Here is a 16,981-nt window from a genome sequence, read left to right as displayed (position 1 = left end):
AGAGCGTAGTCTCGACACGCATTATGTACGCGGTTTGAGCAAGGACACGCAACAGAATCGACGAATTTGGTTTAAATTATGTCTGGTGTCCCTGGGACGGGCGGTGATAGCCAATGGCAACATCAAACGGGTAATTTTACCCCAGTACATTGGCATGAGCAGAAAACAGGCCGATGAATGGCACACTGAATATCTCCCTCTCATTAACATATTTCAAGACATATTACTGAAACGGGAAATTCAGACATGCTTGCTCGTGCCGTCAGTGAGCCCATACTTGGCAGTACCTAAAATCATCCTAGATGAGGTGGAAATTGAACGCGGCGCCTCCCCCGAAGCTCTAGAACGGGAAATACTACAGCTGTCTGTGGAGAAGCAAGGCACTGGCAGCATCAGCGGTGGCAGCAGTGCCGGTGGCGGCAGCGGCAACAGCAGCAGCTGCAGCAGCGGCAGCGGCGGTGTCAACGGTGCTGACGTCGGACCAGCCGGTGGGATTGGAACTAAACGAGACAGTGGCATGCGTGAAATGGACATGCCTGATGGAGTCGAGGTCACTTCACGCGGAAAACGCAAACGACAGCGCGATGATGTGGATATTTTATTCCTAAATGCTGTAACTAATAAAAAAATAAAAATGTAAACTCTTCAAACTAAAGTTTTTTTTAAGCCTTTAAAAAATATATATAATGGTCTATATTTTGTATTTGCCTCATACTGTCTCTGTCCCTCAACATGGACAGAGGGGGTCCGGGGAAATATATCTATTTGAGCAGTTTAGAAAATATTGACATTTTCGACAATACAGCTTCGGCCTTTCAAAATATAATTACTGCAACGCCTTTAAATCCATCCTTGAACTACGAAATAGCCTTGCTTAATGTTTTGTATCCCAAAAAATTCAATGTTCTAACAAGAGACGATGCCGAATGCGGTATTGACATTATACAAAATCACATTACTGAAACAGGAATAAGTACAGAAGAAATAGTCCATCACTTTCTACCAAAAAATGATGTGTTATCGACAGATGCCAGCCATATTATTGAAGAAATTAATCGACAGCTAACAGCAGATTTAAAAAAAGCCTTTAGAGATAATTATTCGGCACATTTCCCGAAAGGGAAAATACTCAATTATGATGTCGGAATTGGGAGGGTTTTAGTTTCGACGAGATCGCGAACCTTTACGGGAAAAAAGCAATGCTGCCACTTCATTTAAAGCTCAATTTAAACCGAGAATAGCTCGGGTGCTTGGGCTTAGCAGCGCTGAAAAATATTATTTATTTCGTAGTGACGCGCCCGAGGGGACCTCCTTCCCCAAGCAGATTGCCCCATTCAAACCTGATCCCACTGCCTGAGTTGATTATGTTTTAATATATAGTGATATTGTGGAACCGCAAATATACGGTAGTCAGTTAGTCAATATTCTGGATGCTTTCGCCTTTCAGGAGAGTTATTCAAAAGGAGCTCATCCTATGATGTACAAACCTCTATGCGTAACTAAATTAGATAAAATAGCTATCAAAATGACAGATCAGTTTGGTCGTAATCTGTCTTTTGAAAGTGGTCATTCCACTACCGTAGTGTTACATGTAAGACCGATAAATAAATAGAACCAACTCTGCGTAAAAATGGTTATTGTTTCTCTAACCGCCAAACATGCGTGTACCCTTTCAAGTGCCTTCTGAGCAGGAATTTCGGAGTTTATTCTCCCTAAAACCCTCCCATGTGGGTGGTGGTCTGGGAGATATACAAACTTTTCACGCGCCATACAGAGTCCGAGGTGGGGGATTTTTTTCGGCTTTAGCGGGACTAGCTAAAAGAGCTTTACCTTTTCTTTTCAGAGTGGCTGCGCCAAGTGCAGTAGAATTTGGAACTAAAATGCTCGATGATTATCAGTCTGGAAAAACAGACATGAAAGCTGCTCTTAAATCTCACGGGATAGATGCTTTAAAAGGTGTCGCAAAGAAGGTTATTACGGGTGGCCGAGTAAGCAGGGTGACTAAGCGACGGCTGAATAAATGCAAGTTAAATAAACGCCGACGAAGCCGAGTTGCTTATAAAACGGATGTATTCTCTCTCGTATAAACAGTCGCTTATTAGCCATGGCGGGTGTCGGGGCTGAAAACAGCGGACTCAAAGTCCCGTTAAATGATTATTCTTCCAGCGTCATTAATCAATTCCCGCGACCGCATAGACTGAGACAAGTTGAGAGTTCCATAGCTCGCACTCAGAGTTTTGATACTCTACCAGTAAACCTTCCTCTCTCTCAAAAACTAAAAGATAATTTTCTAGAATTTAGAATTCCTGGAGTTCCCGGAGCATTTCTAGATTTAGGCAAAATAGTTATAGAATTTAGAGTGACTCTAACAGAGGCTGATGGGCAAAGTCCACTAGGGGAAACAAGCAACATTGCCCTCATCAATGGATTTTCCAACACATTATTTAAAAGTGTCCAGTGTTTCCTGGGCGAGCAAATAACGGAAACAAATTCTAGTTTTAATTACTGGTCATTCATTAAACTCTGCAGCTCAGTAAAACGAAGCCAGTTGCCGAGTATCGCCCGACTGGGGTATCTCTTGCCCGACTTTAAAGGAGGAGAAGGTATAACTAAATTGTTCGATACAGCCTATTTCGCCCGCACATCGGCAAAAGAACCGCAGATACTGACAAAGAATGATAAAGAACAGGGCATAACTCTGTGTTTTCCCTTGGCTCTGGACATATCCACTCTGGACCAATATCTGCTTGACAATATCGATTTAAAAATTAGGCTGGAATTATCCCCTCAAACGTGGACTCTGAAAACAGACGATGATGCCAGCACATACCAGCTCCATATTAATTACGCTAAACTTTGGCTTAATAGGGTGTACCCATATACATCAGCTTATATGGCCTTGAACAAGTCTCTAGCCTTAGACGCAAAGCCGATAATATATACTTTTAATCGCACTCTAAGTAAAAATTATGTGCTAGGTCACAATCAAACGAGCCTCCTAATAGATCAGCCATGGGGTCATGTAATTCCCGCCAAAATTTTCATGGTAATTTTGCCCATGACAGCCTATGCAGGAAAACATAAGGAGAATGGCCTATATTTTGAGCATGGGGATCTAGCCAGTTTATCTGTATGTATTAATAATAATACAGTTTATCGCATAAGCAGTGATTTCCCCCATCATTATAGTAAATTATATTATGAGGCAATTAACTCTCTGGGCATTGAGGAAGAAAATTTAATTCTCTATGAATCATTCGCCTCCGGGCGAACCATCAATATTTTCAATTTAACCGACAGCCAAGTGGAAGACGCTCTCCCGATTGAAAAATCTGGTAACTTGAGAATTGAATTACAGTTCTCTAAGCCCGCCCCTCATAATAAGGTAGTTTTATTATTTGCTCAGACCACTGGTGTTTTATCCATCGACCAGAATAGATCTGTTCATTGTGATGTGCGAGCATAAATAAAAAATGAATTGTGCAGAAATAAATAATAGTTTAATTCCCGCCCTAGGAAATAAAGTCACATATATTGGCTGTTTCACTATAGACGCTCTACAGCAAATAAGATTAGATGACTATCCCTCAGACAGGCCCATAGTGCTTGTAAGTAATATTCTTCCTTCGTACAGCTCAAAAGTAATGGGTCATTTTTTTTCTCTTCTCTTGGACAAGAAAAATAGTCTATCCTTCTTCTTTGACAGTTACGGGAAAAAACCAGAGAATTATGGCATAAATTTAAAAAAAATTTTTAAACTAAATAAAATTAAATATTTATATCGTTTATCTGGCAGAACACAAAGTGATTTTTCACTCACTTGCGGTCTATATGTTATGATGTTTATTCATAAAGCAAGCCTTGTGGGATTAGAAAGAGCTTTATATTTTTTTAAAAAAAATTTCTCGGAAAAATCGCTTTTTATCAATGACAGATTAGTGATAGCATATGCTAGAGAGAATTTTAAAATGTTACCTCCTTGTGAAAATACATTTTGCCTAAGTAGACAAGGTTATCTTTGTGCTTCCCTCTGTGAGGAAGGTCACCTCTGACGAGAGTATCCCCCAAATACCCCCCCCCTGGCTGGTAAGGCCCTCTCTGAGCTGTATATAAGAGCCCGCTGAAGCTGTCTTCCCCGCAAAAAGATAGAGGCAGACCTCTCCATAGCCTTTTTACTCTCATCATGGTGAAGGAAGCAGACATTCTCGATTCTGGTAAGCGAGACATTTTATTTTGCTAAAAACTTCTCTTTGAATATTAACGAAACAACGAGTGCAAGAGACTTATAATAATTTTTAAAGTTGAGTCTCTTTTTCAACAGTTTTCACTGGACCAGTCAGAATTTGTAAAGTTTTTGATTTTATCGGCTGGTAGATTGGATACTTCTCTTTGAATATTAACGAAACAAAACGAGCGCAAGAGACTTATAATAATTTTAAAGTTGAGTCTCCTTTTTTTTCTTCAACAGTTTTCACTGGACCAGTCAGAATTTGTAAAGTTTTGATTTTATCGGCTGGTAGATTGGAAGGGAAGAAACACATCGGCTTCAAACTCCTAAAGCGGTGTCATTGTGATGATAGCAGGAAACGCAAACAAAGACTTCCTCAGGAAAGGGTATGTCTTTCTATGTTCCCTCCTTTGGTAGATTAGAGACGAGTCCCACTCCTTTATTTGAAAGTGATAAATATGTTCTCTTTATGACTTACAGCCTGTGGAAGATGGGATCAGTTCATCTGATATAGAGGAGCCTATGAAGAAAGAACCAGATCTCGACAACGATGAAACGCAGAGCCTTCCCTCATGTCAGTCTGATGACCTCGTTGTGGACCTCTCTACGCTCGATACTGCTCAATCTGATGACTCTGTTGAGGTCACTGCCGCGGCAGGTGCTGAACAAACTGGCGACCTTGAAGCGCACCCTGACGGTCAGTCGGAGAAGGAATGGAAAACCCCCGACGTGAGAGTAAATGCTGGAGATGGAGTAAAGCCGGCAGGTGGAGTAAAGACGGCAGGTGGAGTAAAGGCAGATGTTGATGTACCTGAAAAGGAAATCATTTTCGAGCGGGAGGTTATCAATCTTACAGAAAGTGAACAGGAGGAGCGCAGTCATTCAGTCTAACCAGTAAAACTCGCTCAGTTTCGCCCCTTTGCTCGCGCTAAAAAACTTTGCACAGCTTTTTTTGCCCTTTTGTATGTGAATTAATAAAAATATTGACAAACTCTGATTTTTATTTACATATAACTATATATTACTATCTTCTCTAGTCTAAACATATATATATATAAACAATATCGCGCCACTTAAGCCTCTCCCCATCTGAGAGGAAAATGTATATGACAAAGTTCCTATAAGAGCTCTATCAGCACAAAGGTCTTCCCTAGATGACCTTTTCTCACTGCTTTAAGCTTCCCCCACCTGGAAAGATCTAGCAGCTGGCAAGAATAAACACTACCGTAGCACCCGGAAGAACCTTTTTTTTTTTTTTTGCTGAGGTACGGACGGGCGAGCAACACTCCCTCGGGGGACCAGCTGCCCATCCATTACCGCGTTCTTTAAACCCAGCAGTGTTGTTGTGAAGTAGCAACAGTCGCGTCAGAGAGTCGCAGCCCCGGGAAGGGGGGGGGGGACTCCCTCGGAGATGGCAAGCTTGTACCCAGTCACCTGAATCCTTTGTACTGCCTCTCCCATCTATCAGAGTGATTGAGTTTGGGGAGTCAGAAGTGATCATTACCTACCTTCTTATACTTAGTAATTACACAGAAATAAGTCTCTCTCTCTCTATCCCCTTGGGGGATGATTAAACATATTAAATCTTGTACCCCTGACAGCACCTGAGCTTATGCAGACCACCCATTATCACATTCTTTTCCACACTCATTATCCTGGGAATCTGCCCACCTGCTCACCTGAATCCTTTTTTTGTACTGCCTCCCCCATCTATCAGAGTGATTGAGTTTGGGGAGTCAGAAGTGATCATTACCTACCTTCTTATACTTAGTAATTACACAGAAATAAATCTCTCTATCCCCTGGGGGGGGGGATGATTAAACATATTAAATCTTGTACCCCCTGACAGCACCTGAGCTTATGCAGACCACCCATTATCACATTCTTTTCCACACTCATTATCCCGGAATCTGCCACCTGCACACCTGATTCCTTTGTTCTACTTTATGTACCTACTTATTAATGTATAGGAATAAGTCTCTCTATCCCCTTGGGGCATGATTAATCATATTAAACAATTACCCTGTTAGCCCTAAGGTCATACAGACCCCATCATTATCTCATTTTCCATGGTCATTATCCGGCAGTGTTTCTAGATCGACCAACTTATACTACTGTCTACACATACGATAGCGTTAAGGTTTTCAGTTCTGTTTTTTCACCCTGGTTTTCTCTAGTCATGTGTTTAATAAATCCACCAGATGGAATCCCAGTGACTGTGGCAAGGTTCCAGACGGACGACTTGGCTACAGTCGACGCCATGTTAGACGCTGATCACGTGGATGTTCCCGAGCTTTCCCAGGTACAGATCAGTGGTTATTCCTTCCCTTTCTCTGGTACAGTTTGGTGAATGTTCACGTTCTCTTCCAGTTACAATTCGTGAGTTATTCCGACCCTCTCTCAGGTACTGAACAGAGGCAGTTCTCTCCTTAATCAAGCAAAATACAGAGTTAGTTTGTACCCTCTCCGAGGAATGGTACAGTAATCCCTGGTGCCGTCTCTCAAAACCAATACGTACAAGCGTCACGTCTACCCTATCAAAGGAACAGTAATCAGGTTATTCCTGGTCCCTTCCAGATAAAGTACATGAAGTACATGGGTCAGATCTTTATTTCTAGGTACAATTAAGATGTTGCTGCAGTCTTTCAAACACAGTACAGAGGCCGTTTGCATCCTCTTTCAGGTACAGTACAGTGGTTATTCTTACTACTCCTAGGTACAATACTGGGATTGTTCCCACTTTCTCAAGTGTAGTTCAGGTGTCATTCCCGTCCTCTCTTTCTGACACTGTACATGGGTGAAGATTTCTTTTTCTATTTTACATTAATATGGAGTCACTAGCAGTCACAATGTTAACTTCATCAGCTTTGATGCTTTATCAAACACTGTTACATAATTTTCTCCAAAGCAATCCACAATTTGTGTAGCAGAACATAGCTGTGGCTGTCACCCAGTTATTTTCATCACCTACTTGTAATTGTCACCAAGCTATTGGTGTCACCCAGTCATAGATGTTACATTCTTCCATGTCAGTTGCTCATTCACGGGTGTTATGCAGCCAAGAGTACTTTAATCATTGGTGTCACTCAGCTATCTGTCGTACCAAGACATTAATGTCAGCAAACACTGAGTACCAGATAACAGTGTCAGGTGTAATTACAGGTGACTGTGTGTGTCAGGTACCGGCTGCTTCACGCCGGTGAGAACAACTCTCCAATCCTCAGCTACTTCGCCAAGGATTCCGACAACGAACTCCAAGTAGGTAAGATCAAGCTGTCTCCTATCTGTGCTCCGTCTCAGGTATTTACCATTTGTACGCTGTTCCAGATGTGTTCAGCTACTCCAGTCTTCATTTCCACCTGTCTACCATTTGTTCCCTCCACATGAATTTTGTAGACATACAAACATTGCCTTTGATAAATTATCTAAAAGTAAAGACATCTTTTAATGATTGTGAGGGAAAAGTTCAACAGATAGGAGTAGCGAGCGTGTATATGGTGACGATAGTTTGATTGCCGGCTGCTTGTTAAGGTAGGGTCAGTCTAGCTCCCTTTATGTGTCCCCCCTTTCTCCCCACCCCGAAAGGTGACGTGTGGGGCTCCTGCCAAACAGTAATCACTTGACTCACAGCTCCCAGCACAACTGTAAGTAAAAGCCTGCTCCTATTCTAGTTGACTTATTGGTTGAAAGCTTCACTTTTGACCAATAATAAACTTAGTCCTTTCAGTCTTAAGTTCCATGTTATGCTTTTAGATAATCACCATTTCTTTTAGGCATTGTACTTATCATGGAGTTCCCAAACTTTTTCAGCTTGTTACCGAATTTAACATGCCACATAAAGCATGTTACCCCTTTCGCAAAATGTTGTTATTATTGATATATATGGCTAAACGTGAACGTATACAGCCTCGCATACTCTGCTAATCCTAGCAAAACCATTGAAAACGTAAGAACCACACATACATTATATATAAAATTAATAATAGCTACAAATTCACAGTAACAGTGGGTAAATACTAACTATATACTGCACAGGGCAGTACACATACATACCAGCTTATGTCTACCTCGGCTGATGCTCACAGATAAACTGACAGTGTGAAATAGAGGCAGCCTCAGGAAATGAGTGACGCGTACTGGACAGGTCGATCTGGGCTACTGAGTGACTTTTGTCCTGAAGCATACTTGTCAAAATACTTTTGGGTTTCCACACACTTAGCTATATATTTCTTCTTTTCTAATACTGTATATTAGTTTTTGATGTTTATTGTTATTTGGTTTAACTTTATTACTTACTTATAATAGGTTTACTTTACAACTTTATATACTAAGACAAAGTTAACAATAATCCTCATACCGGGTACCGCATTGTTTTCTTGATTTTCAGAATTCATAACTTTTTTTCTATCACCCCTCCATTACCCCCAAAAAATGGTTAAATTACCCCCAGGGGGTAATTTACCCCCAGTTTGGGAACCACTGTCTTAAGCGGTGGGTAACCTTTGTCTCTTTCTAGCTTGGAATGACAGCTCGGGTCATCTGCCAACCAAAGAAACGTGTTGAAGGAGACGGACTGAAAAAAAGTCCTGAGACATCACTTTTTGATCTACCTACCTGATTAATTGCAGGCAACAGCAGGCAACTTACCCTCATCTTTGCAGTGGTAAAGAAACTGCTTTCCTGTCATCTGGACTGACTATTCAAGGCTATAGACTCTGTGAAGAACTAGTCGTTGGGCTGTCATCAACACCTATGACCCCCCCCCCACATCATCATCAACGGCTACAATTTCTACCAGACGGTGTCAACAGCAACCAGCCACCCCAGTTTAACTGTACATATTAGCATTGGATTCAGATATCATTTATATTTTTCATTTTTCTTTCAAGTAGGATACACCTTCATGTTTCACTGTTTTATCTTTGCATTACTAAATAATAAAGTGTTTGTCTTTGTTAATTGTTTCTTTTTCTATTCATTAATTTTCCTGAGGAGGAGCCAGCCTGAGTAATACTGTCTGAAGTTGTTACAGGTCGAGTAAGACTTCACAATGATTATTTAATTTTTTCATGAGTGTCATTTAATATTTAATAACTCATACATAGCTATACAATTCTCTTCTTAATTTTCATATCTATTACAATTGTGCATCAAGCAACTCTTTATTTGTAACATTACGCCATTTCTGAGAAGCAAAAAACAAGATGTATTTCAGTCTCTGCATGTGAAAAGACAAGTGCAAACTGAGGCATGAATTTATAATGCAGTTTAGTATTAGCGTTGAAAAGATACAGCGAATCGGGTTTGGTATTCACAAGTACCACACGGACACTAATATCCCAGTTTTTTTTTTCAATTAAAAATGGCAGAATAGAACACATACTCCTCTAAATTAATTCCGATCTTCCTTTAAGAAACACCAGCTTTGAAACCAACTTAAAGAGAAATTCTCTGGGACAATTAGCTTGTGTAGCTTCCCAGCGACCAGTATAGTACTGATTAATTTTAATTTGTGAAGCAAATTTGTCTATTCACAATTTTTTTCGTGTAACTTGGAATTGTGATAAATGGTTTTCAAAACTGATAAATTGAAGAGCAAGACATTTGTTCAACTTTTGGGAATTTTTACTGAGGAAATATTTAGCCAGCCAGTGGCTGCTTCAGTTCAATACTAAGAAGAATGGCGTTAGAAGCGGAGTTTGAGGTAATCGCTGAATACGAGGTCCAGCCTTGCTTGTTCACTCTTTCCCCTCCCCCTTTTTTTTATCTCTGTTTTAAGCTACTTTACAGGCTTCTTGGGTTGAATTAGCAACTTGTCGGGTAGCGGAGAGGTAGGTGAGATATACGGCTGTTGACAAGATTGGCTTTATTTGGAGTAATAAGGTTCACAGTGGACAGTGTCAGGTGTACCGAACCAGTCCTGGAGGGTAGCTGTTGACTAGTAAACGACCGGTCTTGTAGTGAGAGGGAGGCAGGCATGGTACGAGCTGAGCTGGGTATGCCCACCTAGAGGTTTGCCCTCTGAGGAAAACTATGGAAACTAGTCATGTAGGCTTACTGTGTACATTTTGCTCGGCTATCTACCCATGGTCTTCCTTGACCATGCTTGACCGGAAAAAAAAATCTTTCTCTCTCTCGAAGGAATGGGAGCACATATATATATATATATATATATATATATATATATATATATATATATATATATATATATATATATATATATATATATATATATATATATATATATATATATACTATGTATATATATATGCCAAATAAACTCGTGCTAAATAACGGTCTAATATATATATATATATATATATATATATATATATATATATATATATATATATATATATATATATATATATATATATATATAGGGAAGTACCACCTCTATAGCTGGAATGGGGACCCTCATCCTCAGAGAAGACAATAAACGTACCTCAGGGAAAACTCAAGGTTCTCCCCGGAGCTGTTTGAATATTTTCTTCTCCTACCACCCCCTATATATTTTTTATTCTATGTGAACATTTATTAATAAACAAAATACATTTACAGAAAAAAACATAAACATGGATACAATGGCACAATGTATCAAAGATCATGAATTTCCTCCAGCTCCTCCGAGGCTGGACGTGAGCCAAGTATGCAGCAAGCATTTCCCCTCTGGATGGCGACGCTGAGGCGCTGGAACATGAAAGTGGCTGCCCTTGGGTCCCTGGTGGTGTCGATGAGTCTGGAACCCAATTCTTTAAGGAAACGTGTGGCATTTTTTCCCCATGATCCCAAGGTCTCTGATCCCACTGGGACAAATTGATACTGTTGGCTAATGTCCCTGTACTTGCTGACCTTGTACTCCTCCCTGTGGTCAGCAGCTCCTCCCTGCCGCCCCACACTGTGATGGATATAGGTGTCAGCCAGTGTGGACACACAGGTATAGTCCCATGCTAAGAGCTTGCCATTCTTCCAAGGATAGATGGTGATCCCGTCTGGGCGGTTTGCTGGATTGTGGGTATTGTTTGCTGCAAGTGATCGTGGCTCCCTCTCGGCAGGGTATCCAGCTGTAGCAAGGGTTCTCTTAATGATGTCGTTGACCTCATTGTGTCTTGCATGCCAGCCCTTGGTTTTGGAACAGTTAAGACCATGTAGACCGTATTGGTCTGCTTGCACTTCGCCGCAAATACACATATATTCTGTGTGAATTGGGGCAGCAAGGCGCAGAGCCACTGCAATACGGAGGGTCTTAGGGTCGAGTCGCGTTCCCATTGCCGATATGGGAACTGTTTGGAGGAAGTCCCCGGAGTGATGTGCACTCACAGCCTGGAGACGGGCAATCTCCCTATCTGATGTTGCAGCCCTGAGCATGTTGGCAAGCACCTTTTCAGCGATTGGGTAATCCCAGCTTGACTGTGAGCCAGTGCTGCACTAGAGTTTGGTGCTGGAGCAGCAAGAGTCTCCCATTCGGTGATGGCACTGGCATAGCTAGGGTCTTCTATTCCTGCTGAGTCACTGAGGGTGTCAGGAAGAATTTGTCTTATCAACTCGTTTGATGCAATGGAAGAGGATAGGAAAGCTGGTAGAGCAATCTGGGAGGATCTGCATACTCCTAGCCCTCCAAGCCTGACCGGAAGTGAGGCTTGCAACCACTGTCCATCGTCAAGGGAAAGATTCAATACACTCTCTAGCATGGCCTTCAGGAGAGAGTCATATTCCTTGAGTTTTGGACTGCTGAAGGCTGGGGAGCATCTCAGAAAATAGGTAAGTTTTGGGATTGACAGGCACCTGGTGAGTAGGTAGAAGGCATCGTGTGTGTCAGTCTTTCATCCTGCTTTCCATCGTCCGGAGGTCTGAGACTTTTTTTCCTAGGATCAGATCGATGGCATTGGACCCAAGAGGAGCACCGAGGAGAGTGCTATTGGCTGGATCAATGGCTCGTGCTCCTGGTAAAATGGCACTAATATTCTGGATCATCTGTTGATTGGTAGAAACTATTTCACATTTGGTGGGGTTTAAAGAAAGGCCCAGGCTTTCTTCCATGTCTTTAATTTTACTGATGTCCTCCAGGAGAGATTCTGTTGTGCCAGCTAGGGTACCGTCGTCCAGGAACCAGATATTGAGCTCGCTGGAGAGTGCCTCCGTGACTTCCTTGATGACCAAACAAAATAGAAAGGGGGCGAGAGGATCCCCCTGTTGCACGCCCTCACACAAGTCAATTTCATGGTCCCCAAACAGTAGTTTGGAAGAAGCACTATAACACGATTCTGTGAAGGGATAAAGGGAAGGGAAGTTTCTATAAACTGCTTGGAGAGCAGCATCCCTTCTGACTGAGTTGAAAGCATTGGCAAAGTCCAATTTGACCAAGGCTTTTTCATAGGACATGTTTATGATATATACTCGTGCTGCATGGGCAGCTGCTTTACAGCCCTGTTGAACGCCGAAACCGAGCTGAGTTGGTTTCCTGACCAAGGGTGTTGCCGTTTAGTGCCCCACCAATTACAAGTTCCGCCGCTCGCTACTCCCCCACCCCTCATCCCCCGTGCATCCATGCTGTCCTTCACCCGTCACCCCGCAGCAGGCGCCCTCCCACCCCCACGATATCAGCAATGTCACAAGTAGTCGCGGGTTCCCAGGAATCTTCACGACAGAGCCAAAGCTGTCGTTCACGAGGCATCTGCCGGGTGTGCCACAGGGAATGTGCACTGAATCCCACATCTGGCAACATCCGTGCACACAATGGATGTCTAGGCTCCAGGAGAGCTCCAAATGAGAACAACCAACAGCCTCCCCAGCAGACAGGGCTGACAGCTACCGTGACTTCACCTCTACAGAGGACCTCAAATCTACAATCAAATTAACATCCACCAGGACTCTGACACACATCCCCAAAGCAGCTCGCCCTCAAGCTGCTAGCAAATTCACTGACCTTCTGAAGAAAGTCAACGATGCTCCTTCAAACAACAGATCCTAGCACAACTTGCTACTTTTTGGCAATGCCTGTTTGGCTGTCCCACCAAGGAGGGACAAGTCACTAGCAACACATGTTATTAGGGCAATAAATGCATTTCCAAGGGATGACAACCTCGTCTGTCTCCCCCCTAGGGCGACAAACACCCGCCGGGCAAATGCCAACAACAGGACACCCGACACCTCAAAAATCAGAGCCCAAATTAGCAAAAAAATAGAAGAGGGTAATACTATTGGAGCTTTGAGACTTATAACCAGTGAGGATACCATCGCTCCCAAGGACGTCAGCACGGCGCAAGCTCTGAAGGACAAACATCCACCCAGGGCTCCCAGTACCAACATTGACCTCCCTGACATTGCAGCAGGCGAAGAACATCTAACCTTACAGGATGCTGATGTGTATAAAGCTGCTATGTCATTTCCACAGGGTTCAGCAGGAGGTTTCTCCGGTTTAAGGCCTCAACACTTAAAACAAATACTCAATCCAGCACTTGGTGAGGCTTCAGAGAGGCTGCTGTCTGAACTCACCAAATTTTCCAACCTGTGCCTGGCTGGTGGTGTCCTAGAGGCCATCAGACCCCTTTTCTTTGGTGCCTCATTGTGTACCCTCCGGAAAAAGGATGGCGGAATCAGGCCCATTGCAGTGGGTAACACCCTTCGGCGCCTAGTCGCCAAGGCTGCAGTAAGAAGGGTGATGTAAAAAATTTTAATTTTGCACCAAAAGAATCTTAGAAAACTTACCTAACTTTATTATAACAAGAGCAATTTATTTTAGCCTAACCCAACTAAATATATTTTAGATTTGTTTACAATAATTTAATACTAAACAAACACAGTGAAATATATTTTTTTCGTTTGGTTCAGAATGATTTTGGCAAAATTATTGCATACACAAATTTTCGCTTGTCCTATATGGCAAGATGAACGTTGCTATTTAAGCCAAGATCCCAAGTTCTGCCTATTCGGCACGACATATATATATATATATATATATATATATATATATATATATATATATATATATATATATATATATATATATATATATATATATATATATATATATATATAGTAGACCGTTATTTAGCACGAGTTTATTTGGCACGATTTGGGTATAGCATGATTGAAGAATAGCGGCACAATTTTATGTAACAAGTCGTATGATGAATTTAACACAGTTCAGTTTGCGGGAAGGTAAAAAGAAAAACTTCCCTTTTCCTCAAGCAGCCGCCTTGTTGTGGTACAGCTGGGGAAGACCTCCCGTCATCCCCAGCCCCCCAACCCCCCCCCACCCGACACCACCCCACCATCCCAGCATTCGTACTTCATACATGCCCAGTCCAACTTCACTGCTACAAGCTTGTGTTTCTGAATTGTGTTTTGATCTTTTAACTGCTACATCTTGTATCTGCCAAGCAATCATGACACCCAGTTAGCATACCAGTGTTGCTCAAAGTGGCAAGAAAAGGTGTAAACATTTAAGTCTTAGAATTAACGAAGGAAACAAAGATATTAGACAAGACATCCTGTGGCCATAATGAAGGGTTACTTTGTACACATAAAAAAAGGTAAACATAAGTTTGTGTGACTGACTGACTGGCTGACTGACTGACTGCTTACTGAATGACTGAGTGACTGACTTACTGATTGACTTTACTGACTTACTGAATGGCTTAACTGACTTACTGAATGACTTGACTGACTTACTGAATGACTTGACTGACTTGCTGAATATCTTGACTGACTTACTGAATGACTTGACTGACTTACTGAATGACTTGACTGACTTAATGGACAACTTGACTGACTTATTGAACGACTTGACTGAATTACTGAACAACTTGACTGATTTACTAAACGACTTGACTGACTTACTGAATGACTTGACTGACTTACTGAATGACTTGACTGACTTACTGAATGACTTGACTGACTTGCTGAATGACTTGATTGACTGAATGGCAAAGTTAGACACTCCAGTACAACCATCAACTTCAGTACCAGAACCTCTACCATCCACCTCAGCCCAGTAGGACCACACCATAACTCTCCACTCTCTTCACAATCATCCACAAACACCAGCATCCACAATTTAAGGTAAGAAATATTGTTATTTCTCTTACATTTGTAGTCTTGAAAGTAAAAATAACATAATACATCACAACAATGAACTTCAATTACATATTCACTTTTATTTTTGCAAGATGTGGAGGCCTAAAAAAAAGTTTTGGCTTTTTTGCGGCTCTCAGGAACGTAACCCTATTTTTCCCATAAGTTCTTCAGTTCATCTAACACAGTTTTTACCTAACACGGTGTTTTCAGGAACGTAACTACTGTGTTAAATTACGGTCTACTGTATATACTGGGGGGGAAGGAAAAAAAAGGTGGGGGTGTGCTAAAACATCGTGGTCCAAGACAGTGAGCCTTGGGGGCATCACTGCTTGCCTTCCTGCATTTGGACAGGTAATGCCACACACAAGACGTTGCTGTGGCTGAGCTGTGACATAACAGGGTATGGTCTCCTCGGGAATAGTGAATCAGTCATTGTAGTAGTCACTGCAGGGTTCACTCATCCTGGGGCACAACCTGTTGGTGCCTTCCAGTGAAGCGTTGTCAGTACTTGGGAACTGGGAAGGACTTCTGGCAAGAGACTCAGGAGGACATTTCTCGGCTGGTACTGTAACTGGGGATGTCACTGCCGGCGAGTGAAGTGAGTCGTGGCAGGGACGACTCAGGTGAAACATCTGGGAGTTGTACAGCATACACTGTAACTAGAGCGAGAGAGATAGCAGTGAAAGTGGCATTATCTTTGTGCAGGCTGCTCAATGAAGCTGTGACAAGAGTCAGACAGTCTCCTGCCAACAAGGCTACTGCAGCTTGACGATGCCATTATCTGGACAGTTGGAGGCATAGCAGACGTTAGTCTAAGCCTGCACAAAAATGATGTCACTTTGACTGCTAGCTCGTTCACTGCTACGACTCCCAGATGTTTCATCTGAGTCGTCCCTGCCACAACTCACTTCATTCGCCGGCAGTGACAGTATCAGTTGAGAAAGGTCCTCCTGAGTCTCTTGTCAGAAGAAGTCCTGCACATTGCAAACTACTGACGATGCTTCACTCGAGAGCACTAGCAGGTTGTGCCCCAGGATGAGTGAACCCTGCAGTGACTACTACGATGACTGATTCACTGTTCCAGAGGAGATCATACCCAGTTACGTCACAGCTCAGCTGTAGCGATGCCTCCTATGTGGCATTATCTGTCCAGACGCAGGAAGGCGTGCAGTGATGCCTCCAAGACTCACTGCCTTGGACCACGATGTTTTAGCACACCGCCATGTGACGTCAGGGAAGGGATGCGGGCAGCATGGTGACAATATGTGGCTAGGATAACTCACGTGGCTCGCTCCACATGACTTGTCCACATGTGGCTTCGTGATCCACGTGGCTTCGAGTGACCTCAGGCACTCGGATACACAGCTCTGGCAAAGAATTCACACTAAATTCATAAAAAAAACAGCAGAGAGGGGGTGAGAGCGCAGTGGTGTATGGTTGTGGAGATAAGAGTGTTGTGGTAGGGGCGTGGGTGAGTGTTTGGACCGTCCGCCTACCCTCCTCACCCACACATGGAAGATAGTGCAGATTCTACCACACTGCACCCTCCCAGCGCCACCCCAACTGTAGAGGGTACTTTTTCCCTCCCAGCCTACGATGTCAGCGATGGCACAGGGTGCGCCGGGCTCACGGGAACTTCCACTGCAGGGACAGCATTGTGGAGTTCGACAGCGA

At 42.7% G+C, this 16,981-nt stretch overlaps 2 protein-coding genes across 2 annotated transcripts in view; both read left to right on the top strand.

The window, feature by feature from the left end:
• The first annotated feature begins 4,183 nt into the window (after positions 1–4,183).
• On the top strand, positions 4,184–5,166 carry LOC138854708 (uncharacterized). The gene is made up of 3 exons (XM_070099468.1): positions 4,184–4,214; positions 4,469–4,614; positions 4,709–5,166. The coding sequence occupies exons 1-3, from the start codon at positions 4,184–4,186 to the stop codon at positions 5,117–5,119; spliced, it is 588 nt and encodes a 195-aa protein (XP_069955569.1). The 3' UTR covers positions 5,120–5,166.
• A 1,322-nt stretch (positions 5,167–6,488) lies between these two features.
• The window catches only part of LOC128706291 (uncharacterized), a 91,539-nt gene continuing 81,046 nt past the window's right edge, over positions 6,489–16,981 (top strand). Inside the window, exons 1-2 of the mRNA XM_070099467.1 lie at positions 6,489–6,530; positions 7,391–7,490. Coding sequence (XP_069955568.1) covers positions 6,489–6,530; positions 7,391–7,490 — 142 coding nt within the window. The remainder of the gene's footprint in view (positions 6,531–7,390; positions 7,491–16,981) is intronic.

This window comes from Cherax quadricarinatus, chromosome 67 (assembly GCF_038502225.1).
Source record: "Cherax quadricarinatus isolate ZL_2023a chromosome 67, ASM3850222v1, whole genome shotgun sequence".
NCBI classification, from domain to species: Eukaryota; Metazoa; Arthropoda; class Malacostraca; order Decapoda; family Parastacidae; genus Cherax; species Cherax quadricarinatus.
The sequence above is the reverse complement of the archived record's forward strand: the minus strand, read 5'-3'. Positions and strand labels throughout refer to the sequence as shown.